Source organism: Indicator indicator, chromosome 16, assembly GCF_027791375.1.
Source record: "Indicator indicator isolate 239-I01 chromosome 16, UM_Iind_1.1, whole genome shotgun sequence".
NCBI lineage: Eukaryota > Metazoa > Chordata > Aves > Piciformes > Indicatoridae > Indicator > Indicator indicator.
The window spans coordinates 13,718,107-13,744,861 of NC_072025.1; the positions used below are offsets into that span (position 1 = coordinate 13,718,107).

At 57.2% G+C, this 26,755-nt stretch overlaps 1 protein-coding gene across 3 annotated transcripts; it reads left to right on the forward strand.

The window, feature by feature from the left end:
- The first annotated feature begins 6,977 nt into the window (after nucleotides 1–6,977).
- On the forward strand, nucleotides 6,978–26,542 carry FRMD5 (FERM domain containing 5). Of its 3 annotated transcripts, XM_054387949.1 has the most exons (14): nucleotides 6,978–7,082; nucleotides 8,578–8,620; nucleotides 9,189–9,267; nucleotides 13,596–13,693; nucleotides 15,060–15,183; nucleotides 16,096–16,183; nucleotides 17,098–17,186; nucleotides 17,665–17,728; nucleotides 18,360–18,451; nucleotides 20,417–20,491; nucleotides 21,413–21,481; nucleotides 21,592–21,698; nucleotides 25,962–26,308; nucleotides 26,488–26,535. In XM_054387949.1, the coding sequence occupies exons 2-14, from the start codon at nucleotides 8,614–8,616 to the stop codon at nucleotides 26,533–26,535; spliced, it is 1,287 nt and encodes a 428-aa protein (XP_054243924.1). In that variant the 5' UTR covers nucleotides 6,978–7,082; nucleotides 8,578–8,613. The 3 variants fall into 3 exon arrangements, with proteins under 3 accessions (XP_054243924.1, XP_054243923.1, XP_054243922.1); XM_054387948.1 differs by having other exon boundaries at nucleotides 25,962–26,542; XM_054387947.1 differs by lacking the exons at nucleotides 6,978–7,082; nucleotides 8,578–8,620 and having other exon boundaries at nucleotides 9,206–9,267; nucleotides 17,665–17,713.
- Nucleotides 26,543–26,755: the final 213 nt, after the last annotated feature.

A 26,755-nucleotide genomic window follows, 5' to 3' on the forward strand; every position in this document is an offset into this window, starting at 1 on the left:
AGTTAGGTAGCAGGGCTCAGAGCTCCCAGTTAGGTAGCAGGGCTCAGAGCTCCCAGTTAGGTAGCAGGGCTCAGAGCTCCCAGTTAGCAAGCAGGGCTCAGAGCTCCCAGTCAGGTAGCAGGGCTCAGAGCTCCCAGTTAGCAAGCAGGGCTCAGAGATCCCAGTTAGGTAGCAGGGCTCAGGGCTCCCAGTTAGGTAGCAGGGCTCAGAGCTCCCAGTTATGTAGCAGGGCTCAGAGCTCCCAGTCAGGTAGCAGGGCTCAGAGCTCCCAGTCAGGTAGCAGGGCTCAGAGCTCCCAGTTAGGTAGCAGGGCTCAGAGATCCCAGTTAGCAAGCAGGGCTCAGGGCTCCCAGTTAGGTAGCAGGGCTCAGAGCTCCCAGTTAGCAAACAGGGCTCAGGGCTCCCAGTTAGCAAGCAGGGCTCAGAGCTCCCAGTTAGCAAGCAGGGCTCAGAGCTCCCAGTTAGCAGAGGCTTTGCTCAGCCTGCACAGGGAACATTAACTTTGTCTGAGGGATGATGAATCCCGAGCACGATGCTGGATTTTGGGAATGAGGCATCAAAGCCGGGGAATCTCAGTCAAATTGGCAGCCAAGACCTCGTCTTGTTGGCAGCAGAGCTGCTGGGGCTTTGATCTTGCCCAGCTCAGATGTTGCTGCCAAAGAGACTTTAGCTTAAACTTCACTTTGTCAAATAGCCCTTTCCTGACAGTTTCCTCTTAAAAAAATAATCTCCTGTGGAGCTGGGGAGGCAGGAGGGCTGGACAGCCCCACAGATCTCCAAAGCCAGCAGCTGCCTCCAGCTGCTGCTTCTCCTCCACCAAATCCTGAGCTTAATTCATAGAGCAGCTCCAGGGAAAGGCCTCAGCTCCAGATGTGCCAACTGCTGAAGTTGTGGTGGGGCTGGGGTGCTGTTAGGCTTGGGTTGGGGATGGTGGTGGCTGTGGCTGCCCAGGGTGACTTCTTCTGCTGGCCTGGGGATGGTTCAGCTTCCTGATCCCACAGCGTCAGGGTGCTGCTTCTCACCAAGGTCCCAACCATGTCCTGGCAGGAGATCCATAGTGTGGGTGGCTCTATGGACATGGCCAAACCAAAGCTGGCTGGGTGTGGGAGCAAGCTCTGGTGCTCCTCTTCTGACCTGTTCCTGCTCCTCACCAGTGCTGCTGGCCACATCTGTGGAGCAGATCAAACCCAGTCACACAGGCTGCCTGGGGCAGAGGTCACAGAAGGGTTTAGCTTGAAGAGATCCTTGAGATCATGGAGTCCAACTGGTACTCCAGCACTGCCAGCTCACCACCAAACCATGACCCTCTCTGCACCACATCTCCATGGCTTTGAAATCCCTCCATGCATGAGGACTCCATCACTACCCTGGGCAGCCTGGGCCAGACCTTGACAACCCTTTCCAGGAAGAAATTGTTTCTTATGTCCACCCTAAACGTTCCCTGGGGCAACCTAAGGCTATTTCTTCTTGTCCTGTCCCTTGTTCCTTGGGAAGAGAGACCAACCTTCACCTGGCTCCAAGGTCCTTTTAGGGAGTTGTAGAGAGCCAGAAGGACTCCCTCAGCCTCCTTTTCTCCAGGCTGAACAACCCCAGGTCTCTCAGCTGCTCCTCACCAGACCTGTTCTCCTGCCCCTTCAGCAGGTTCATTGCCCTTCTCTGGCTGCCCCATGGAACCCTCCCCTGCCCTGAGCCCCTGGGGCTGTGGCTTGGTGCTGCTGAGCTGCAGTGCTCTCCGAGGAGAGGTCACCACCAGTGCATGTGGAAGGAAGCACAAAGCCATTGCAGAGGAGGGGGGAGGCACTCTGCCCTTCTGCAGTTGGGTGGGATCTGGGATGACTCTCTGGGGTGGTGGTAGAGCTGAGATGCAGCAGATCTGTCCCTGCCCCTCCCCAGCATCTCCCAACACACACTGAGCAGCTCTGAACTCATCTGAGCCTCTGGGCCCCCAACCTTCTCCTCTCCCTGCTTGGGGGGGTGCAGGATGCTCACAGCCTCTGTTGCTGATGTGGTTTCCTTTTTCCCCTAGCAGGAGGTAGAAAGTCCCCAGCCTGCCCCAGCCCCTCCTGCAGCCTGTAGCTGTGAGCATTGCTTCCCTGGAGCTTGCCCACCATGCAGGGTGTGTAGCCTGCACGCTTGAACAAGGAACAATCTCTTGTTTCTTCCTTTCCCTCTGGAGTGAGGACACCTCCAGCATCTCCCCATCACCACAGCTCATGCTCCTCTACCTTGCAGAACTTCGGCCATGAAGGGAATGTAGTGTTTGGAGGCATCAGCCACTCTCCACAGCCCCTCCTGCTTGCTGGGCTCCCCACCACCATCATCTCCTCCCCAGGACTGGCCTCTCCTCCTGCTCCATGCTTCCAGTGGGGCAGGGAGCCCAGTGGGGAGTGATCCCACCTGCTTTGGTGCTTCCAAAACTGTTTCTCATCTCAGAGTTCTTTAGTGTGAGCAGACTGAAGGGGCCAGGAGCAATCTGTCTGCTGGGGGAGTGCTGAGATGTGCCACCCCACGAGACCCCTGGGTGTAGGGATGCTAGAGTGAGCACATGGTACCCATTCCTCCCCTTCCCCTTGCAAGAACCACCGTGAAGGTTGGCTGATGGGGGTTCCAGCAGCCACATCCTGCTGTCCCCATGCACAGGACCATCAGCAGGACCTGGCAGGCTGTGGGAAGGGGCCAGGCTGGGGAGAGCCCCATCATAGAAACTGGCCTGGTAGTTCTGGTGTAGGTAATGGAGAGGGCAGCTTTGGGTGGCAGTGGTGCTGGGGCTGAGGTGGGAAGCTGACACTTGGATATGGCCTGGGCTTGGTGCCCAATGGGGCAGCTGTGGTGAAACAAAACAACACAGCCCCTGGTAAGGAAACCTAAGGAGAAACTTCTGGGGTGCTAGGGTTCAGAGTCATGGAGCAGGCTGCCCAGAGAGGTTGTGGAGTCTCCTCCTCTGGAGAGCTTCCAACCCCCCCTGGCCATTGTGATGCTGGGCAAGCTGCTGTGGGTGCCCTGCTTTGGCAGGGGGTTGGAGTGGGTGATCTGCAGAGGTCCCTTCCAACTCCACCATGCTGAGATTCTGTGATTCTATGGTAAATTAGTTTTAAAACTGTCTGTGCTACCAATCTCCACAGGTGAGATGTTAGGAGAGACTTGGGTCTCATCCTGCCATGCAAAGCCATCCCTTGGTGTGAGTTCATGGCTCTGGAGCTGTGGGATGGTGGAGGTGCTGCTGGAGAGCTGCTGTGCTGGTGGGACAGGGAGCACTCCTGCTTGCAGAGAGGCACATGGTTCATTTTGAGAGGAGCTGCTATTTTTAAATCTCTCTCTCTTTTTTTTAGCTGTGGATGACCCTAATTTTGGCTGAGGAGCTTAGAAAAGCTAAGAACTCAAGGTTAGTTTAATCTTCTTAAAGTTTAAAAATCATCTGGGATTCTTCTGTTTGATGGTGCTGGAGGCCCTGATGGCCCCACAGAGCCCTGTTTCCTCTGGCAGTGTCCTGCAGGACTTTCTGCACTCAGGGCTGCACATTCCAGTTTCTCCACTCAGGATATTGGGACAGGCTGCCCAGGGAGGTGGTGGAGTCACCACCCCTGGAGGTGTTCAAGAAGCCTGTGGACATGGCACTTTGGGCCGTGGGCCGTGGTGGTTTTAGGTTGAAGGTTGGACTCAGTGAGCTTGGAGGTCTTTTCCAACCCTAAGAGGTCTGTGATTCTGTGACAGCTTTACAGCTGCTGGTGCTCAGGGATGGGACCCATGGGGCAGCATCCCTCCTGCCCTGCTGCAGGTTTAGGGCTAGATGGATCCCAACCCAAGGCTGTTGAGCTCTGTTGAGCAGCAGAACTTAGAGTCCTTGACGCTGAGCCATGGGATGGGTGTGCCTCCCACTGGACAGCCCCAGCAGGGCAGGTGACACAGTGCTGTCCTTCTGTCCCCCTCTAAAAGGGATCACAAAGCTCCCTGGAAGAGCTCCTGAGGCCACTCACAACCCTGATTCCTCCCTGAGAAGTGAGCAGCGAGCAGCAAATCTCTGTGTGAAGTTTCTTGCTGATGTGTTGGTGCTCCTCAGATGCCTCCTAAAGATGTTGTGGGGCTGCAGGGCTCTGGGGTGGGAGTGGTGGGTTCACAGAGGAACAGGGTGGGTAGTGATGGGTTCCTGGAGCCAGCACCACTTCTTTGGTCTTTGGCACTCTGTCCCTCCACAGGCTTTGTCCCCCGTGCTGCTGGATCTCAAGGCAATGTGCACCCCTGAGCCCTTCCAACCCAAAATGGACCTTGTGCCACAACCTGTCCCCAGATCTCACCTGCTGCCCTAATGAGCTCAGCCAGCCTGCAGAGGTCCAGCAAGGCTGAGAGGTGTGGCACTGGGATGGGAAATGGGGAGTGCCAGGACACCTGGTGCCAGGGACATCCCAGTGCCCTTGCATGAGACTGGGTGTGAGGGAGGATGCAGGGGATGAGCTGAGGAGGGTCAGGACCCCCAACACCATCACCCCACACTGCCCTGAAACCATTTGGGGTTTGACCTACCCTCAGGGCAGTGCTGGGCGCAGCTGCTGGGACCTTCACAGGTGAACTTCCATGTGCCAAGCAGTGGCACATCCTCACATCCTCACCTCATGTCACAGGAGACAGACAAAGTGAGGGGCTGGTATCAGTCAGAACAATTCAGCCTGGTACCTCACCAGTCCCAGTTATGCTCCACACCTCTGCACTGGGGGCAGTGGCAGGGCATTGGCAGGACCATGCTGCCTCCTGGCACAGCCATCAATCAGCCTCTACCATGAACAGAATCCCAGCAGGGTGGGGTTGGAAGGGACCACCCCCCCCTGCCCTGCTAAAGCAGGGCACCCACAGCAGCTTGCCCAGGATCACAAGGGCCAGGGGGGTTTGGAAGTTCTCCAGAGAAGGAGACTCCACAACCTCTCAGGGCAGCCTGCTCCATGGCTCCAGCACCCTCACAACAAAGAACTTTCTCCTCATGGTCACATGGAGCCTCCTGGGTTCCAGTTTGTGCCCATTGCCCCTTCTCCTGTCCCTGGGCACCACTGACAAGAGTCTGGCCCCAGCCTCTTGCCCCCTGCCCTTTATCTCTTGCTGAGCATTGATCAGATCCCCTCTGGGGCTGCTCTTCTCCAGCCTCAGGAGTCAGCCCCAGGGCTCTCAGCCTTCCCTCCTCACAGAGATGCTCCAGATAGCAGCTTTGTAGATTCTCCTGGACTCTCCCCAGCAGTTCCCTGTCTCTCTTGAACCACAGACTCAGAACTGGACTCAGGACTCCAGATGTGGCCTTCTTAGGACAGAGTAGAGGGGGAGGAGAACCTGCCTTGACCTCCTGCAAATGCTCCTTGTCCTGCTCCACTGCATGGTTGTGTTCACAGTGGTGATGCTGGTGATGGCCTCTCCATCAGTCTGCTGCACCCCCAAAGCTCCCAAGCCTTCAGACAGACAGAATTCATCCTTCTTAAGAACACCCAGAGATGAAAAGCCAGAATATTGAAGCTGCTATTCTGCAGTGGCAGCTCTTTTAAGTCGTGATTTGTGAAGACAGCTCAGATAATGTCCTGGCAGACGTGGGGCTAATGAGGAGTTTAGAGTCTGGTTAATTTGGGTTGGAGAGATCAAAGCAAGAGCTTTCTCCTCAAATGCTGTTTGCATTTTCACACTTTCCCTCTCAGCTGAGCTGGGAGGTGACTCTGCTGGACTGGGGGAGGTGACTCTGCTGGGCTGGGGGAGGTGACTCTGCTGGGCTGGGGAGGGTGACCCTGCTGGACTGGGGGAGGTGACTCTGATGGACTGGGAGGTGACTGCTGGACTGGGGGAAGTGACTCTGCTGGGCTGGGGGAAGTGACTCTGCTGGGCTGGGGGAAGTGACTCTGCTGGGCTGGGGGAGGTGACTCTGCTGGGCTGGGGGAGGTGACTCTGCTGGACTGGGAGGTGACTGCTGGACTGGGGGAAGTGACCCTGCTGGATGGGGGAAGGTGACCCTGCTGGACTGGGAGAGATGACTCTCATGGACTGGGAGCTGATTGTGGTGGACTGGAGGTGACCAATTTGTGCTTCGTTGCCATTTCTCTGCTCAGGTTGCAGAGGAGAGCAGAATGTGGCCATTGGTGCTGATTTGGGGTTGGGAAAGGGAGAAGAGCCTGGAGGAACAGGAGGCTGGGGGTGCTGGATTGTCCCCTCTGGTCTTCTCCTTTAGCTGGAGGGGCTTGGGCTCTGCAGCTTCCTCCAGTGTCACCCTTGGCTGTGTCTGTGCCTGACTGGGATGGTTCCACAGGCAGGACTGGGACAGTGGTTTCACCAGTGGGTCACTGGATGGTTACTGGGGCTCTGGGGCTGCAACCAGCACCACTGACCTGCACCACCAGCACCATCCATCCTCTCAGGTGCTGGGAGGGTCCTGAGGCTGGTTCTGGGCTGGAGCTGGTTCTGGTCTGAGCTAGGGCTGCTTGTGATACTGGTCCTGGGATGGTTCCAGGGCTGGTCCTGGGCTGGGGTTGGGGTTTGTCCTGGTCCTGGTCCAGGGCTGGTCCCGGGGCTGGGATCAGTCCTAGGCTGGAGCTGGTGCTGGTTGGTTCCCTCAGGACAAAGCAAGGAGCCAGCAGTGATGGCTGCCATGGAGTGCTGGCTTTCAGTGGCACCTTCTGCTGCTGTAATGACCATGGCAGTGGTGTCACTCACAGCATCTCCCTGGTGCTCCTTCAGCTCTAAGTCATCTCATCAGCTCCAAGGAAGCTCCTCTGCAGTCAGTTTTCTCTCACATCTGTGTGGAGCCCCCAAGGTCTTGACCCCAAGGCTGCTGGAGGGGCTGTGCTTAGTCTGCAGAGATGTGATGGGTTCTGAGCCCTGGTGGCTCACCGAGGAGGCTGGTGGGATTTGCACCCCCCTTGGTGTCCCTTGACAAGTTCCAGACCCTTCATCTACCTGATCCCCTTCTCCACCACCCTCCTCCTGCCGCTTTGTCACTGAGTTTCTTTGTCTTGCAGAGAGATGCCAAGGGCCAGTACCTGTTTGACCTTCTCTGCCACCACCTGAACCTGCTGGAGAAGGACTACTTTGGCATTCGGTTTGTGGACCCTGACAAGCAAAGGGTGAGAGCCCTTCCTGCCCAGGCTGCTGCTGGCCTTTCTTGCAGCCTGGTGGTGTCAGACCTGGCTCTGTTCCTGTGGGTGAAAACCAGCATGTGAGCTGCTCAGCTCCATAAAATCCAGTTCAGTTGGTGGTGAGAGGCCCTTCCTCTGTCCTGCTGCTGGGCAGGGGTGTTGTTGGAGCTCTGGGTGGGTCATTGCTCTGCCCATGGGAAGGCATTGGAACAGGCTGCCCAGGCAGGTGGTGGAGTCACCATCCCTGGAGGTGTTCAAGAAAGGTATGGGCATGGCACTTGGGGACATGGTGTAATGGCCATGGTGGTGCTGGGTTGATGGCTGGGCTCAGTGATCTTAGAGGGCTTTGCCAACCCAAACAATTCTATGGGAAGGACATCTTCCTGAGTCCCCCTAAACACCCTGAGGAGACTGCCCACCCCTTCCACCACAGCCAGGGCTCTGTGTGGTGCTGCAGCCCTGGGGAGGTGGGACCAGGCTCCAAAAGCAGCAGCACCCTTGGCGTCCATCAGCTGGGATGTGTGAGCCAGGGGAACCCACACAGCTCACAGGTCCTGCCAGAGCTCACACTGTGTCTGCAGAGTGAGGACTTGGTGCTGTGGGGAGGGTGAAGCAGGAGATCTCCTGACTCTGGGCTCACAGGACTATTTCTAGCTCAAAGCTGCGTTTCAAGAGCGAGCTGAAGCCACGAGACAGCTCCGTGCCAAGAGCCCAAACACTTGGGTGTGTTGCCTCGGGCAACAGGAGTGAGACAAGGCACCAGAGAGCAGGAGCTGAGAGCCTTGCAGCAGCACCTGGCCTGACCCAGCTGTGCAGCTCCCAGCACGGCTCCCTGCAGGGTTCCACTGAGTCCTGGGCAGCTGCAGCAGGGCCAGGAGGAAGGTGGCACAGCCACAGAGCCCCTGGGTGTGTGCCCTGTGCCACAGCCACCGAGCTGGGTTTCCACTACAAGACTTGTATCTAGAGCACAAATCCTGTGAGGAGCAGCTGAGGGACCTGGGGTTGTTCAGCCTGGAGAAAAGGAGGTTGAGGGGAGACCTTCTGGCTCTCTACAACTCTCTGAAAGGAGCTTGCAGCCAAGTGGGGATTGGTCTCTTTTCCCAAGGAACGAGTGACAGGACAAGAGGAAACAGCCTCAAGATGCCTCAGGGAAGGTTTTAGGTTGGACATCAGGAACAATTTTTTTCATGGAAGGGGTTGTCAAGGTCTGGCCCAGGGTGCCTAGGGCAGTGGTGGAGTCCCCATCCTGGGAGGGGTTTCAAAGCTGTGGAAATATGGTGTGAGGGCCATGGTTTGGTGGTGAGCTGGCAGTGCTGGGGGAATGGTGGGACTCCATGAGCTTGAAGGTCTCCCCAGCCCAGATGACTCTCTGACAAAGCACTTTCCACTCCATCTGTTGCAATCACCATTATCCCCCAAACCCCAGTGTTAACTCAAAGCCTTTGTTGCTGAGCTGCTTTAATCCTCCTCTTCTTCCTTTCAGCACTGGCTGGAGTTCACCAAGTCGGTGGTGAAGCAGATGAGAGGTGAGTGCTGCTGTGAGCAGATGTCCTGAGCAGGCAGTGTGAGCTCCTTTCCTTCTGGAAGTGGTTCCCTTTTCTCCAGTCCTGCCCCTCGAGGGTCAGTTCCCAGCACATCTCCCAGAAGGAGCCTTTTTGATCAGCTGTGAAGCTGTTCTGGGACTCAGAGGTAGGATCATCCTCCACCAGTCCCACTGCAGTCACAGATGCCCATGCCCTCCCAGCACTTGGCCACAGGGCACTGTCATGCCGGAGACCAGGACAGAGCTGATGGGGATGAGCAAAGGAGACGTGCCAGCTCTGGGAAGCAGGTCCTGTGGCCAGCAGACTGTGCCCATGGGTGCTGCCCTGTGGCTTTACCAGGGACATCTGCTCCCACCACGGCCACCACAGAGGGGAGCAGTCCCATGCCCGTCTGCTCCCTGCTTACCAAGGGCAGCTGGGTGTGTCTGGGGGCACTGGGGAGGGCAGGTGAGACTCCCCCCAGCAGTATCTCATTGAGCAGGGTTGTTTGGGGGGACGAGAGGCCAGCCCCTGTTGTTTGGTGACCACGGTCCCACTGCTCTCTCTTCAGCCCAGCCTCCCTTCACCATGTGCTTCCGTGTGAAGTTCTACCCCACCGACCCCGCGGCGCTGAAGGAGGAGATCACCAGGTAAGGCCTGGTGTGCTGGCACAGCCAGCCCCAAACCAGCCAGCACAGGGCAAGGCAAAGAGGTACCAGGACAAACTGCTCACCATTCCTTGCTGCAGAGGAGCTCTGGTACCAGCACAAACTGGTCACCATTCCTTGCTGCAGAGGAGCTCTGGTACCAGCACAAACTGGTCACCATTCCTTGCTGCAGAGGAGCTCTGGTACCAGCACAAACTGCTCACCATTCCTTGCTGCAGGGTAGCTCTGGTACCAGTACAAACTGGTCACCATTCCTTGCTGCAGGGTAGTTCTGGTACCAGCACAAACTGCTCACCATTCCTTGCTGCAGGGTAGCTCTGGTACCAGTACAAACTGGTCACCATTCCTTGCTGCAGGGTAGCTCTGGTACCAGTACAAACTGGTCACCATTCCTTGCTGCAGAGGAGCTCTGGTACCAGTACAAACTGGTCACCATTCCTTGCTGCAGGGTAGCTCTGGTACCAGTACAAACTGGTCACCATTCCTTGCTGCAGAGGAGCTCTGGTACCAGTACAAACTGCTCACCATTCCTTGCTGCAGAGGAGCTCTGGTACCAGTACAAACTGGTCACCATTCCTTGCTGCAGAGGAGCTCTGGTACCAGTACAAACTGGTCACCATTCCTTGCTGCAGAGGAGCTCTGGTACCAGTACAAACTGCTCACCATTCCTTGCTGCAGAGGAGCTCTGGTACCAGTACAAACTGGTCACCATTCCTCGCTGCAGGGTAGCTCTGGTACCAGTACAAACTGGTCACCATTCCTTGCTGCAGGGTAGCTCTGGTACCAGTACAAACTGGTCACCATTCCTTGCTGCAGGGTAGCTCTGGTACCAGTACAAACTGCTCACCATTCCTTGCTGCAGGGTAGCTCTGGTACCAGTACAAACTGGTCACCATTCCTTGCTGCAGGGTAGCTCTGGTACCAGTACAAACCGGTCACCATTCCTTGCTGCAGAGGAGCTCTGGTACCAGCACAAACTGGTCACCATTCCTTGCTGCAGAGGAGCTCTGGTACCAGTACAAACTGGTCACCATTCCTTGCTGCAGGGTAGCTCTGGTACCAGTACAAACTGGTCACCATTCCTTGCTGCAGAGGAGCTCTGGTACCAGTACAAACTGGTCACCATTCCTTGCTGCAGAGGAGCTCTGGTACCAGTACAAACTGGTCACCATTCCTTGCTGCAGGGTAGCTCTGGTACCAGTACAAACTGGTCACCATTCCTTGCTGCAGAGGAGCTCTGGTACCAGTACAAACTGGTCACCATTCCTTGCTGCAGGGTAGCTCTGGTACCAGTACAAACTGGTCACCATTCCTTGCTGCAGAGGAGCTCTGGTACCAGTACAAACTGGTCACCATTCCTTGCTGCAGAGTAGCTCTGGTACCAGTACAAACTGGTCACCATTCCTTGCTGCAGAGGAGCTCTGGTACCAGTACAAACTGCTCACCATTCCTTGCTGCAGGGTAGCTCTGGTACCAGTACAAACTGGTCACCATTCCTTGCTGCAGGGTAGCTCTGGTACCAGTACAAACTGGTCACCATTCCTTGCTGCAGGGTAGCTCTGGTACCAGTACAAACTGGTCACCATTCCTTGCTGCAGAGTAGCTCTGGTACCAGTACAAACTGGTCACCATTCCTTGCTGCAGAGTAGCTCTGGTACCAGTACAAACTGGTCACCATTCCTTGCTGCAGAGGAGCTCTGGTACCAGTACAAACTGGTCACCATTCCTTGCTGCAGAGGAGCTCTGGTACCAGTACAAACTGGTCAAGGCAGGACCACACCCTGCCAAGCTCCATTTCACCATCAAGGGAGAGCCACAGCTCTTTGGGTTTCCAACCCAACCTGAAACTGTCTGGATTGTTCCAGCTGAAAGGGAAAAGCCTGGGAATCCACACCCCCACCTCCCCTGGCTGGAGCCTCTGATCCTGGTCAGTTCAGGAAAGTGGGATTCAAGCAGGAGCAGCGATTCTCCTACAAGAGTCCATCTTCTGCTAATCCTCTTGCCACTTGTGCCCCAGTGGGCAGTGCCATGGCCCAAGCTCATCCTTAGCTCAGGGTTCCATTAGCTGTGCTCAGTCTGCTGGGAAGGGTTTGAGGGTCTCCAGCTCCTTTGCTGTCTCCTGGAAGGGATCCACATCCCTTTTTGTAAGGGATGTGAATGCTCTGGGAGAAACAAGTGATAAACTGTGGTCCAGGAAGCTGACAGCACTTCTCTTGAGTTTCTGTCTTGAGGGGCTCTTCACATCTTCCTGCCAGAAGGAAGGACCTGAAGAGCACTCATGGAGAATTGGCAGCAGCCTTGGCAAATAAGCCATGGCTCTGGGACACACCAGCCCAGAACCCTCCACCTGTGTGGGGTGGAGAAGGGTCAGGTCTCTGCCTGGGGCAGCTGGGCTGAAGCCTTGGCTGAGGGGCTCAACATTTTCCCCCTGCAACCCAGGTGGCCAAGAAGGCCACCAGTATCCTGGTGTGGTCCAGCAGGACCAGGACAGCAATCACCCCCCTGTACTGGGCACTGGTGAGCCTGCAAACTGCAAGACTCACAATATCTTGGCCCCAGATACCCTTAAACGGTGACAAGTTGCCCTTGCCACCCCCTGAGAGGTGACAGCAGTCCCAGCAGCCCCAAATCTCCTCCCAACAGCTGGGCTGCTCTTGCTCCATCTGCCGTGGGAACAGTGCTCTGGCTGCTGTTCCAGATATCTGATGAATAGCTGGGGTCCTTGCTGAGAACATCAAGGATTAGGTAGCTCACTGATGGAGCTAAATATAGGCCAGGCTTAATTCAGAGGATTTTCAGCCCATTTCTGCAGGCAGCAAACAAGAACGAAGGTCCAGGCTGGCGTCTGGGATGGAGCAGAGCTCAGCTTCTTGCTTCAGCCTTGCATTAATGAATGCCAGTGTGGTGGGGTTGGAAGTGACTGGAGATCATCCAGTCCAATGCCCCTGCCAAAGCAGAGCACCCACAGCAGCTTGCCCAGGATCACAAGGGCCAGGGGGATTTGGAAGCTCTCCAGAGAAGGAGACTCCACAACCTCTCTGGGCAGCCTGCTCTGGGGCTCCAGCACCCTCACACCACAGAATTTTTTCCTTCTGTTCAAATGAAACCTGCTGGGTTCCAGTTTGTGCCCATTGCCCCTTGTCCATCAGCACTCCCAGGTCCTCCTCTGCAGAGCTGCTTTCCAGCAGGTCAACCCCTCATCTGTACTGGTTCAGGGGGTGGTTCCTCCCCACTTCCCACACTTCAATGCCTGGATCTCTCTTTAATTTGTTGTACCTGTGGGAATTAGCTGCTTATGCTCCCACCAAGATGGATTTGAGGAACAAAGCAAGACTGAGGGACTGCAGAGTGCAGGGCTGGGTCTTCAAACCCATCTCTGAGCAATCCAACACCTCCATCACCCTGTGACTCACCTCTTACCATCAGAAGGTTTTCCCAAACTCCTCAGCATGTGACTCAGCCCAAACTCTGACTTAGGCTTCAATTTATCCCAAGATGTCATTTCCCATCCTTTGTTGCTGGGCTTTGGTGCACAAAGGCAGAGACAGGTGAGCACAATAGGCAGCTGGCACTAGATGATGTCATGTTGGTGGTGGATGAGCATGGAGGAGGGAGATGGATGTGTCCTTGGGCACCTGGAGGGATACAGGAAGTTGAGAAAGGAGAAAAATCCCATTGTGGAGAGTCAGAGCAGCTGGGCAAGGATGCAGGACTGGGAAATACAGAAGCCACTAGTGGGATCAGGACCATGAGATCCCCTTCAGAGTACTATCCTTGGACACCTCAGCCCCAGGAGTCCTGGTGATGAGCTGAAACTGTTCAGGCACTGCTGGCCAAAGCAAGGTGAAGCATCAACTATGGCTGCAGGGACTGGTGGGCAGAGGGGACCAGCATCACCTTGTCTTTGAGTTTCCTCCTTGCTGTCTTTTCCCTGGTGGGAATGGTGGCCTTGAATATCTGCATGCCCAATGAGCTCTTTATATTTGAAACTCTGCCCTGCTGCAAGTGGCCATACCAGTGGGGAGCTGGGTTGGTGGAGACCTCCATCAGGCTTTGGGTTGAGTGTTGGCCTTGGAGCAGGGGGCTGCTCCAAGCTGTGGGCTGAAGCAGGGCTGGGATGTGTCGATCTGAGTGGCAGTGCCAGCCCCGACCCGGGGAACTGCCCATGGTTAGCACTTGCTGGCTGCTAGGGAGGAAAAGGGACTGCCTGCAGGAGTGCAGGGGGCTCGTGGCAGATGCTCCCCAGCCAAATTGCCTGCTTGGGTGATTTAAACCTCACTTAATGAAGGGACTGTCCCCTCTGTCCTCAGGTACTTGGTCTTCCTGCAGATCAAACGGGATCTCTACCACGGCCGTCTCCTCTGCAAGACGTCGGATGCTGCTCTCTTGGCCGCCTACATCCTTCAAGGTAACACTTTCTGACAAGGCCAATTTGCTTTCCCTGCTGGGTCCTGGCCACATTAGCTCCTTACAACAGGCCACTGCCCCCAGCATGCAGATGGCATCCCTCCAGTGCAGGGCTTGTGCTTCCAGGCTGTGCTGGTGCTGTGCACCACCAGGCTGGGACCCATGTTGGGGTCTCACCAGAAGCAGAAGCACTGCAGTGCTGCCTGCTCTGGGAGCTGTCCCACCTGCATTCAGGGCAGCTGCATTCCCATGGTTGTCCCAGCCAGTGCCTGCTCACTCTATGCTAATCCAAGCAGCCCTGGGACAGAAGACTTCTTCTGGGGCTGTGGAAGGTCTGTGGTGAGTGTGGCAAGCTCCTGTGCTTGGGCAGGTGCACAGAGAGCTCCGGAATGAAAAGTGACCTTGCAGATGACATGAAGTTGGAAGGGAGTGTTCTGCTGGAGGGCAGGGAGGATCTACAGAGGGATCTGGACAGGCTGGATCAGTGGGCTGGGGCCAAATGTTGGGTCCTGCACTTGGGTCACAACAATCCCATGAATGGTTCCTCCTCCAGAGCTCCATTTGCTCTCCCAGGATGCCACTGCAGCCAGCACCAATCACCCCTGGCTTCTCCCTGCAGCCTGGCTCTGGAGCTGAGGTCTCTTGCTGGGATTTAGAGTGCTCCATCAGCATCCCACCACTGGGGATGGGAGGACCCTGCTCTGATTTGACTCCCTCCAGCCTCAGGTCCTCAGGGAAATGGAGGCGTGACAGGAATTGTTATGGCTCCTGCTTAAAACACTAAATGGGGGAAAGACACTGCCGCTGGGAAGCAGCTCCACAGGGAAACAGCCAGGAGGAGAGGGCAGGCAGGAGGTTTTCAGAGCTTTTCCAAACTCCACCAGCACCTCTGCAACCTGCTGACAAAAGCATTTCTTTGGCGAGACGCTCTGCAGCAAGTGATGAGCTCAGCCACAGCTGTCCTGCTCCAGCCAGCAACCACTGCATCAGAGAATTGTTTGGATTGGAAGAGACCTTTAAGGTCATGGAGTCCAATTGTTACCCCAGCACTGCCAGGTCACCACCAAACCATGGCCCTCAGCACCACAGCTCCACAGCTTTGAAACCCCTCCAGGGATGGGGACCCCATCACTGCCCTGGGCAGATGAGCTGGGGCTTGACAACCCTTTCTGTGAAGAAATTGTTCCTCATGTCCAGCTTAATGGCCTACAAAGAATCCCTCCTGATGGGAACATGCCCAGGTTGGAGCAGCATTCCTGGGATGCTCTGAGCCCGATTTCTGCCAGGATGGGGGCACTGCTGGCATGAGGGCACACACTGTGGCCTGGGTTGTGCTGCTGTTCCTGACCGATTCTGTCTCCCCACAGCTGAGATTGGTGACTATGACCCAGGGAAGCACCCAGAAGGCTACAGCTCCAAGTTCCAGTTCTTCCCCAAGCACTCGGAGAAGCTGGAGAGGAAAATCGCAGAGATCCACAAGTCTGAGCTGAGGTGTGACTGGGAGACATTGGCTGCTTTCTATCCCACTCTGTGATTTCCAGTCCTGCCCTGGGCTGAGCACTCACTGCTCTGCTCTGTCCCATCCAGCTGAGAGCCACTAGTAAACCACTGTGGAACAGTGCAGGCTTTGGGCAAGGAGGTGTTGGGTGGCATCCCAGAAACTCCAGAGGCACTGCCCTGTGCCCTGAACCTCACCTTGCTGAAGGCAAAGCTGACCCAGTAGTGCAGGCTGAGCAGCAGAAAGTGCAGCCAAACATTCCCAAGTGATGCAGCCTTCTGGTCCTGAGGCAAAGTCAGTCCCATCCCTCCTGCCCCCAGGGAGGCCCAAGGGACTTCTGCTCCTGGCTGTTGGCTCGGCTGGCACAACCCAGGGAGGTCTTCCCTGCTGGGATGGGGACAGTGACCAGCCCCTGACCCCACAGATGGGAGGAGGACCCCATAGATGTTCTGCTACCATCTCCCCTCCTGCCTTCACCCTGCTCTGAGGACACAAGGTGTGAGAGTCCATCAGCAAAGTCCCACCAGCTCATGGCTCTGGTGGTGGCTCCAGGGCCACGTCTTGACTGGCACAATCAGTGCCAGTCCCCAGGAGGGGTGATGAGGTTTGACCTCCCAGAACCCAGCAGAGTGCTGCCCTTCTGGCTGTGAGCTGCTGCCTCCTGCCCAGCAAAGTCCCCTGAAGAAACAGGAAATTCAGCCCTTGACTTGGCAGCTGCTCCTGAATTTTGGTCCTCTCTCTCTGGTGCTCCTGCTCAGGTCTCCCACTGCAGACAGGTTGTCCTGAGGAAGGTAACAGGGACATTCCACCACTGCTGCCTCTTGCTGTCAGACACCCTGTGTCAAGGGCTGACCTCATGTCTTCCATGGAACATTCCTCTTTTTCCCTCTTTCCTCCCCCCACAGTGGACAGACTCCAGCTACTTCAGAGCTGAACTTCCTCAGGAAAGCCCAGACTCTGGAGACCTATGGGGTTGACCCACACCCTTGCAAGGTAATAGAGCTTCCTAAACATGGTTCCTTGGGCTGGATTTCTTGCTCCAGCTGGTGCTGAGCTGCAGAGGTACCAGCAACAGGTCCCAGGTGTGTCCTTTGTCACCTGCCAGCAGGGTTTGGTGCTGGCAGAGCTGGTACATGGGATGTGCTGGAGCCAGGAGCCATCTCCAAGCCTTGAAACCCAGCACCAACCAGATCTAGACTTAGATCTATGATTTAGAAACATAGAATTGTTTTAGTTGGAAAAGATCTCTAAGATCAAGTCCAACCATCAACCTGAGACCACCATAGCCATTAAACCATGTCCCAAAGTGTCGCATCCACGTTTCTTGAACACCTCCAGTGATGGTGACTCCAGTCCCCTCAGCATCTTCATACCCTCCACTGGACTCTCCTGTAGTTCCCTGTCTCTCTTGAACTGGAGAGCCCAGAACTGGTCCCAGTACTCCAGCTGTGGTCTCACCAGCATGGTTAATTGTTGCTTCCCTGGAGTCCAGAGGCTGTGATGAAGTTTATCTGCTGCCTTGCTCCCTGCATGACACTCATGACTCCTTGCAGTGTTCCAGCACCATGCTGGCTGTGCAGGGATGGGGGCAATCAAATCTAATGAGCTTTTGCCCTTTTCTGGTGTAATTAGAAGTGAAAGGACTGGTTGGACACCACCTCCATCGCTGGTCCTCACGGGGAAGCAGGTGGGATCAGGGAGGCTGGGAGCTGTGTTGTGGTCACTCCTCGCTAGTGCTGCTGCCTCATGGCTTTTACTGGGTCTGCTGGGGGGCATGGTGTGGGTGAGATGCCAGGAGCCTGGCACAGAAGACTCTGTATCCCCACCACCCTTAGGGCTGAGGGTGGTTGATGATGCAGCAGCTTTGCTGGCTCGGATTTTGCTCAGCAATGGCTGCTGTCTTCCAGGACGTGTCGGGGAACGCGGCGTTCCTGGCCTTCACCCCCTTTGGCTTCGTGGTTCTGCAGGGAAACAAGAGAGTCCACTTCATCAAATGGTGAGCCCCCAGCCTGGCATTGCCCATGGTGCCCTGCTTGCTCAGCCATGAGATATGCATGGTGCTGCAGGGCAGGGGTCTGAGCTCCCGTGGATGTGCCATGGGGGTGACCCCAGCGCCAAGGTGCCTTCCCCAGGTGTTCACACCACACTGGTGCCCACGGGTGGTAGAAAGTGCACCCAGTGCCCATGTCTGAGCTGGGATGGGGCCTGAGCAGAGGACATGCTCTCCACTGGGCTCTCCAATAGCTCTTTAACTGGGAAGCCCAGAACTGGACCCAGTACTCCAGCTGTGGCCTCACTAGGGCAGAGCAGAGGGTGAGGAGAATCTCCCTCCATCTGCTGGCCACACTTTTTCATGCCCTCCAAAAGACCGCTGGCCTGCTTGGCCCATAGGACACATTCCTGGCTCATGGGGACACATTGCTGGCTCATGGGCAGCTTGTCAGTGGTTGTCTCTCACCTGTCTGTGCTTTCAGGAATGAGGTGACCAAGATGAAGTTTGAGGGGAAGACCTTCTACCTGTATGTGAGCCAGAAAGAGGTGAGTGCTTCCCCTCCCATAGCACTTACCAGTGCAGCCATGACCATTCCCTCAGCAGGGTCTCCATGGCCTCGGGGGGCAGCAGCCTCACCCTCTACCTGCTAGTTCAGGGGCATGGGCATGGTAGTGGCAAGGGTGGCAGCTCAGTGGCAGTGCTGAGGTCACCTCCTTCTGGCTCCTTGCTCTGGGTTTTAGAGCCTGTAGATGCTGGCTCAGCCTCGTGGTGAGGGATCTACCCTGGGACCTCCTGTAGCTCCTCACATGCCCACCACAGCCATGTTCTGAGTTTGGGGTTATTGTGGTTGGTTGTCACCACTTGGGCAGCCCTGGTTAATGAAACCAGCCTGGAGACCCCTGGCTGGGGCTGGCACACATGCCCTTAGCTTGGCTTCAGAAAGGTCTGCTTCTGGATGGGCAGGGAGGAGGTGGGGAGCAGGTCGCTGCCCAGCCCTCCTGCGTGGTGCCACAAAGCAGGGTATCCATTGCCATTCCAGCAGCTCTCAGCAGCTCTGGAGGAGGATCTGCCCCTTGGTGCTGCTCTTCAGCTCTGGCCTCCAGCCCTATTTCCAGCACACTGCCCAACAGGCACCACTGGCTGCTCCCCTATCCACTCCTTGTCTGTCTCCTGCAGGAGAAGAAAATTGTCCTGACCTATTTTGCCCCAACACCAGAAGCCTGCAAGCACCTCTGGAAGTGTGGGATAGAGAACCAGGCTTTCTACAAGTAAGTGCTGGGCCACCCTGGCACGTGTGGGGCTGTGTCCTGCACCTCCTCGCACAGCACCCCCCCAGGGCTCCTTCCAGCTACAGGGCATTGGCTGGCACCAATGTGGCACACCTTCCCCTGTTCACCCCAAAATCTCTGGTGCCCCCAGGCCAGGTGCTCTGCCCCATGGGATTCTCCCCATGCCACCCCACCACAGCCAATCTTTAATCAGGGGATTATTTAATTGTTTGGAGACAAGCCTGGGGCACTGGGCAGTGGGCACCAGGGTAGGGGGGGTTGGTATCCTGGGCCCCCTGTAAATGGGGAAGGCTCAAAAGCTCCCAGAAATCACCTGCTCCAGGCTTCCTGGGAATGAGTTGATTGCCCATGGGGAGTATCTAAGGAATCACAGAGGTGATGTGGAGTCTGGGCTGCAGCCACAAGCTCCCTGGCCACCAACCAGAGCAACCAGAGCTGCTGGGGGAGGGAAAACCTTCCCATGAGACATCCCCTCCCCAGAGGTCCCCCAGTGGTGGGCAGTGGGTGGGGATGGTCCATTGAGCCACCAACCCTACCAGCTGCCTGGCACTGGTTCCTTGAGCCACCATTCCCACCAGCTGCCCAGAACTGGTCCCTTGAGCCACCATTCCCACCAGCTGCCCAGAACTGGTCCCTTGGGCCACCAGCCCCAGCAGCTGCCCGGAACTGGTCTCTTGACCCATCATCTCCACCCCCTGCATGGCACTGGGGGACCTCCAGTCGGGTCTCATCCCCTTCCCCAGCAGCTCTGGGTCCCTGGTTGGTGGTGACCAAGGCAGATTTGCTGCCACTGCTGTGGTTAATTGGGCTGTGGGACAGAACTGAAGAGGTCACAGCTGGCCTGTGCCCAAAGCCCATGGAGGTGCCAGCCAGGAGGCTGTGGTTTCACCACCCTGCTGGTGTTGTGCTCAGAAGTAGCTCCTTTTGTGCTCTGTAAGGAGGTTTATTGTAACAAGTGAGCTGCGGCTGTGATGTGCTCCTGTCGGGGACACTGCAATCAGCAGCTGCCATCAGCAGCTTCCAGCCCTCCTTACAGGAACGTGGAAGGAAATTGTCCTGCTGCTGCACACATCTGGTCAGGATTGAACCCCTTGGGAAATTACCTGGGGGTTCTGTACCCACCAAGGCACACTCCTCCTCAGGTGAGGGACCAGCTCCCCTGGGGTGAGGAGGAGGCAGCGCTGTCCCTCCCGGGGCTTTGACCCACCGCTGACCTGCCTGGAATGGGTCAGCTCCTGCATCCCTGTGATTCAGAGGTCATGGTGAGGGGTTTATCCCACTGGAGAGCCCAGAATCCCAGCATGCTGGGGGTTGGAAGGGACCTCTGGAGATCATCCAGTCTAACCCCCACTGCTCAAGCAGGGCACCCACAGCAGCTTGCCCAGGATCACAATGGCCAGGGGGGTTTGAAAGCTCTCCTGAGGAGACTCCACAACCTCTCTTGGCAGCCTGCTCCAGGGCTCCAGCACCTTCACGCCAAACAAGTTTCTCCTCCTGTTCAGATGGAGCCTCCTGGGTTCCAGTTTGTGCTCATTGCCCCTTCTCCTGTCACTGAGCACCACTGGCAAGGGTCTGGCCCCATCCTCTTGCCCCCCACCCTTTAGCTCTTGCTGAGCATTGAGCAGATCCCCTCTGGGGCTGCTCTTCTCCAAGCTCAACAGCCCCAGGGCTCTCAGCCTTTGCTCCTCACAGAGATGTTCCAGGTCCCTCAGCACCTTCCCAGCCTCCACTGGACTCTCTCCAGTAGTTCCCTGTCTCTTGAACTAGGGAGGCCAGAACTGGTCCCAGGACTCCAGATGTGTCCTCACTAGGGCAAAGAGGAGGAGAAGAGCCACACGCAACAGGGAACAACCTGGTCTCTGCCATGAGGCAGTGCTGGGGACCATCCCCTGCCTGGGTGCTCAGCAGCATGGGATGCTCACACAGCTCTTGGTGCTGTTGCAGGTTGGAGAAGTCAAGTCAGGTCCGGACGGTGTCCAGCAGCAACTTGTTCTTCAAGGGCAGCCGGTTCCGATACAGGTAAATGAGGGCAGTAAGTAGCAGCTACTGCAGACGTTTCAGGTGCTCCCTTGGACGTGCTGCGGGGAGCAGTTCAGGGTTGCAGTGGTCCAACGACTTGTTGAAGGTCCTCTTGTGACTGGAGGAGCTGCCACCTCAGTGAGGTCATCACCACTCTGGTGTTTCAGAGCCGACATCCCTCTCCCCAGCCCCTGACGTGCAGGTTGTTGGAGTGGCAGGCATGGAGGAGGGGAGAGGAGCAGGGGTTCAGGGTTTTGGGCTCTGAGAACAAAGTGTGAAACTCATCACCACAAGCCTTAAATTCCTGGAGGTCTTGCTCCTTCCTGGTCCTGGAGCAAGAGCCTGGGACCTTATATCTCTTTATGGTTGGACACAATGATCTTAAAAGTCTTTTCCAACCCAAACAATTCTATGATCTCTACAGGACAAGAGACTTAAGCTCATCCCCAGCTGAGATGCACAATGCCAGCACCTCTTTTACTGGCATGAGAGAGGCTGGACAGCCATGGCAAATGTCCCCATCCCCAAGGCAGTAGTTGACCCTGTGGTGTCCAGCATCTCATGCCAGCAAAATGTGGCAGCACAGGTGTCAGCCCAGCCCTTTTCTGCTCTTCCCATCACATAATCATGGAATCATAGACTCATGGAATAGTTTGGGTTGGAAGGGACCTTAAAGATCATCTAGTTCAATTCCCTCTGCCACGGTTGGACTCAATGGACTTGAAGGTCTTTTCCAACCTAAACGATCCTGTGATCCCTGTGAAATATTTCTGCCTTCCCTGGAGCTGGGGGGAGAGGCCCTGGCACTGCCCACGTCCATGGGGAGGGGGCCAGACTGTGCCTGGTGTGCCACAGGAGGAACTTGGTTGTCACCAGTGCCATGCTCACGTCCTCATGGATGCTCCTCTTGACCCCCACCAGCGGCCGTGTCGCGAAGGAGGTGATGGAGTCCAGCGCCAAGATCAAGAGGGAACCTCCCGAGATTCACCGGTAAGAGCCTGTGGGGCTGGGGTCTCCCAGGGTTGTTACCCAGCTCCCTGCGGATGCAGGAGAACTGGCAGCATCCAGAGCTGTGACACTGTCCCCGTTCTGGTCCCCAGGGCGGGGCTGGTGCCGAGCAGGAGCTGCCCCTCCATCACCCACGGCCCGCGGCTGAGCAGCGTGCCCCGCACCCGCAGGAGAGCTGTGCACATCTCCATCATGGAAGGTAGGGCAGGAGCTGGCTCCAGCTGCTGCTGCTGGGGCTTGGGGACAGCTGGTCATGTGCACACAAACCCACACAGACACACACATCCATGTCTTTATGGCTCTTGATGTGGGGACACTGAGGCAGAGAAAGTCCCCAAGTGTCCTCAAGGTCTTGCAGCAAGGCTGGGCAGCACCACAGGTTGCTCTTGTGGTCCAAGGCCAGTTTGGCATCAAGAGCTGAGCCCAGGCAAATTGGAGGGCTGGCTGCAGGACAGAAGCTTCTAGAGAGAATTTCTCAGCCATTGAGTGATTCTCAGAGGATTTCCAGAGGGGAAGTTCCTCAGAGGAGAAGTTCTCAGGGTCCTCACTGCTCTTCCCAGCACCTCTCTGCTTGGAAAGCAAAGGGACCTGCTCTGAACCTGCCTGGAGAGGGACATCAGTGCCTGGCAGGGTCCCAGCAGAGCAGGGTGGCACCAAGAGCTGGGGTCTGACCACACACAGGAACAAACTGGGCTGCAAAAGAACTTGTCACCCACCTGGGAGTGCTCCTGACCACCTGATGGCCACCACCAATGGTCTGCCAGGCTGGAGAGCTGTGCATCCCAGGGCTGGGCTGCAGCTGTGCAGGAGTGGGAGGCACGGGTTGGCAGAGGGCAAAACGCTGGGACCAGCCCTGGAGCTGCCACGCAGGGCTGGGGACAATGCTGGGGACTGTGGCTGTGCTGCTGGCAGGGGCTGTGGTGTCTGCTGGTGACTTGTGGTGACACTGGGGTGACAGCAGTGTAGTGTGTGCCAGGGGCACGTGAAGATGCACAGAAGTTTGAAAAAGCAGGAGGTGGGCAAGGGAAGGGAGCTAGCAGGGGAAGGGAGCTAGCAGGGAGTGAGGGGCAAGGGTGGGTACACCCTCCCAGATGGGCTGTGGTGCCAGCCCTGCCCTGGCACAGTCACACTGATCCTCTCCTGGGCTCTGGGCATGGACAGGGTGCAGAAATAGAAGGGGACAGGTCCCTCGGAGCAGGAAAAGGAAAGGGATTTATTTCCACCAGGGGAGTCCCTCTGCTGAGCTTTGGGGCAGGACCGTGCCTGGCAGCCTTGCAGACAGGGTCACCTCTGCCACCCAGTTAAATGTGACACCCTTTCCCCGCCCCACATGTGCCAAGGCGAAGTGACAAGAGCACTAAACAGCTGCCCGCAGTAAGCGACCTGGCCCTGGCGCAGCCACCCAGCACCACCCCTGCCTCGGCAGCTGCTTTTCCTCACTCTCACTCCAGCTGGGTCCCGTGGAAGAGCCGGGAGCCCAAAATAACCCTGGGGCTCGGGGCCACCGGCACCGCTTGCGTCAGCTGGTGGCGGGCGAGCGGCTGTGCCCGCCCCTGTGCCCTGCCGCAGTCGGTGCCCCGGGCACGGCCGGCCGCTGCCTGTACCACCATGGTGAAGTGTCTGATCAAGATCAAAACCAAAGTCAATGTCCACCTGCGGCTGATCAACCACTGCTGCCGGGAGGTGAGGGTGCGGGTGCTGGCGCTGGGGCCGCGCCTGCTGGCCCGGGCACTGGGCATCTTGCCCCTGCTCCCGGCCCTGCCCAGTGCTCCCCATGGCTCCACGGATGCACCAGTGCCAGGTAACGCTGTGCCCAGCAGCTGGGCAGGGTCTGGGTTCTTCTGTAGCAGGAGTGTCCTCAGGGGTCCCATGGGTGTGTGGGGTCTGGGCTCCTCTTCACCAGGAGCATCTTCAGGGGTCCCATGGGTGTGTGGGGTCTGAGCTCCTCTTCACCAGGAGTGTCCTCAGGGGTCCCATGGGTGTGTGAGGTCTGAGCTCCTCTTCACCAGGAGCATCTTCAGGGGTCCCATGGGTGTGTGAGGTCTGAGCTCCTCTTCACCAGGAGCGTCCTCAGGGGTCCCATGGGTGTGTGGGGTCTGAGCTCCTCTTCACCAGGGGCATCTTCAGGGGTCCCATGGGTGTGTGGGGTCTGAGCTCCTCTTCACCAGAAGCGTCCTCAGGGGTCCCATGGGTGTGTGAGGTCTGAGCTCCTCTTCACCAGAAGCGTCCTCAGGGGTCCCATGGGTGTGTGAGGTCTGAGCTCCTCTTCACCAGGAGTGTCCTCAGGGGTCCCATGGGTGTGTGGGGTCTGAGCTCCTCTTCACCAGGAGTGTCCTCAGGGGTCCCATGGGATTCCCACATTGCCAGGGGATGCAGGATGTGGAGTGCAGGATGTGTGCTGTGGGGACCAGGCTGGGTTACCACAAAGCAGCTCCAGTTTTGTGGCTGGACTTGGGGGTTTTGTGGGGTTGGGTTTGGTTTTTTTGGTTTGGTTTGGTTTGGTTTTTTTCTCCCCCAGTGTTTCTAGCCTTTTTGTGTCAGCCCAGTGGAGCAAGTAGGATGGTTTGGGTTCAGGGATGGTTTGGGTTCAGAGGGGACTACAGGGACTCCCCCATCACCTGCCATACCCACCCCCAGTGGGTACCTACCCATTTGGGTGCCATAGGGAGAGGTTCCCAGGGGCTGCATGACAGAGGAGCAGAACTAAATAGCTGTCAGGGTGAGAACATGTTTATTCCTCCACCATGTTATCACCCGTGCTGCTGCTGTGCCCGGTGCCCCCCCGGCACTCACACTAAGCCCAGCTAAGCCACAGGCATCCAGGGAGCCTTTCCAAGCAAGAGGTGGCAAAGCCCCAGGGAACGCAGGCAGGATGGGCTCTAGGCTCTTCACTTCACCCTTCATCTGACCATGACATGGTGCTTGGGTGAGCTGTGCCCAGGGGAAACATCCAGCCCCATCACAGCTGCTGCAGGGTGGCACTGGGGACCTGCTGGTCCTGGCCATTACCACTCTCAGCCACCCTCCCTGAGGGAGGCTGATGCTAAGCCTCCTACCTCCCCCCTACTGCCTCTTCCTCATGCTGGGAAAATTGCCACAAATGAGTCCTGTACTTGGAGGATTTCTTGGTGCTTCATTTTTCAGAAGGGTTGCTGGGGGGGAGGGAGTGGAGGGGGAGGGGAGGAAGCTTCCCTTGCGCTCAGTGAGGTTGTAACTCCAGCTGGGATGGGTCTGGGCTGGCATGTGGCTCCTGCAGATCCTGTTCCCAGACGTGAGTAAAACGTTGGGTTTGTAGTAAACCAACTGAAACCTGAGCTCTTGGTCACTGCTGGGACCATGGGTCACTGTCAGTCACTGAGCTGCAACCTGCAGCGACCTGCTCTGCAGGGGCATCACCCATGTGTGATGGGACTGCAGCTTCAGGACACCTCCTGTCCACCCTAGCCCTCACTTCCTGAGCTGAATCCATCACCTTTTTAAGCTTTACATTAAAAATCCATCAGCTGGAGGTGGGCAGAGGCTTGCCCAGCGCTCCTACAGCATGGTCACCCATATGGCCTGTGCAGGATTTGGCTCATCCAGGACCTCCCTGCACTTCTCCAGGGTGCAGTAGCTTGGTGAAGGAGGGTTGGGTTGGCCAGGAGATGAATCCATAAAGAAAACCCACAAGGATCACAGAATTCATGGAACTGTTTGGGATGAGTCCAACCGTTGACCTAAGACCACTGTGGCCATTAAACCATGTCCCAAAGTGCCCTGTCCACATGATTCTTGAACGCCTCCAGGTATAAATCCATAAGGATCACCCCATGGGCTACAGTAGGCTTGGCCACCTCCAAGCCTACTCCAAGCCTCCAGTGGTGCCATGCAGTGAGCTTGCCCCTGGTGCCCAGCTTGGGGCTCATGGCCCCCAGCGACTGCCCCAACAGGGACCCCCTGGGGTGTGTTTCTGTGCCACCCTGATTGCTGCTGTGGGTCAACCCTGAGATACGGGCAGCCTGCACATGGTGATGGCATTACTCCCAGAGTTGCCAGTGGCAGAGGGGCCTCAAGCATGATGAAGGTGGCTGCTGGGGGGGGTCACCACCTGAGACTAACATCCGAACGTGTCTGTGATCAATTGGTGCCCTGCCAGCAGTCTGCAGTGATGGCCAGTGGCTGGCAGTGCCAAGTCAGGTGGGTGCTTGGCTGTCACCACTCTGGTCACCAGCTGCACCAGAGGGGCCCCCAGGGGAACAAAACAACCCCAAATCAACCCAAGGCAGCCGTGTCCTGTCCCCAGCACGGGGCTGGGGACAGTGCTGGGCGATGGAGGAGGGTTTCCAGCACTGAGAGAGGATTCCCACACCTCTGACCATCCCCATTCCCCCCCCCCCCCCCATTCACACTTCAAACCATCCCCATTTTTCCCCTCATCCAACACCTCTGACCCTCCCCATTTTCCCCTCCTGCCGTCCCCCAGGTCTGGAGTCCCTCCGTGACAGCGCCCACTCCACGCCGGTGCGCTCAGCCTCCCACGGCGACGCCTTCGTGGCCCCCGGGCGCAGCGGGCGCGTCGAGAGCAGCGAGCGTGTGGCGGTGATCGCGGACGAGAACTACAGCCCGGCGGACAGCGTGCTGCCCACGCCGGTGGCCGAGCACAGCCTGGAGCTGATGCTGCTCTCACGGCAGGCCAACGGGGCCCCGTGCAGCATCGAGGAAGAGAAGGAGTCGGAAGCCGGCACGCCGGCGGCGGCCGAGGCGGAGGAGGCGGGCGGCGAGCTGCGGGCCCTGTGCCCCGGCGCCGGCAGCCTGGCGCAGGCGGAACAGGTGAATAAGTTTGTTTTAAGTGTCCTCCGTTTGCTCCTTGTGACAGTTGGACTCCTCTTTGTTTTGCTCCTCCTCCTCATCGTCCTTACCGAGTCCGACCTTGACACTGCCTTTTTCCGCGATATCCGCCAGACCCCCGAGTTCGAGCAGTTCCATTACCAATACTTTTGTCCCCTCAGGCGATGGTTTGCCTGCAAAGTCCGCGCCGTGGTAAACCTGCTCATTGACACCTGAAGGCAGGAGCCTCCACCTAACTAACGGCGGGGGCGCCGGGGACAGGACCCGGCGCCACCCCCCGCAGCGCCGCCTTGGCACACACACACTCAAATCCTCCCTTCCCGACCCAGAGCACGGCCCAGGAGGTGGCTTCTTCCCAGGAGGAAGAGGAGGGTGTGGGTGCAGCCTCCTCCTCCCCGCGCTCAGCCCCCCGGAGCCCCGCAGGACTCT

Bases quoted from the DNA above. Each gene is read 5' to 3' on its own strand.
- FRMD5 (XM_054387948.1), top strand. The intron at 13,694-15,059 runs GTAACACTTTCT...GTCTCCCCACAG, and splicing joins GGCCGCCTACATCCTTCAAG to CTGAGATTGGTGACTATGAC. The intron at 21,482-21,591 runs GTAAGAGCCTGT...TCTGGTCCCCAG, and splicing joins GAACCTCCCGAGATTCACCG to GGCGGGGCTGGTGCCGAGCA.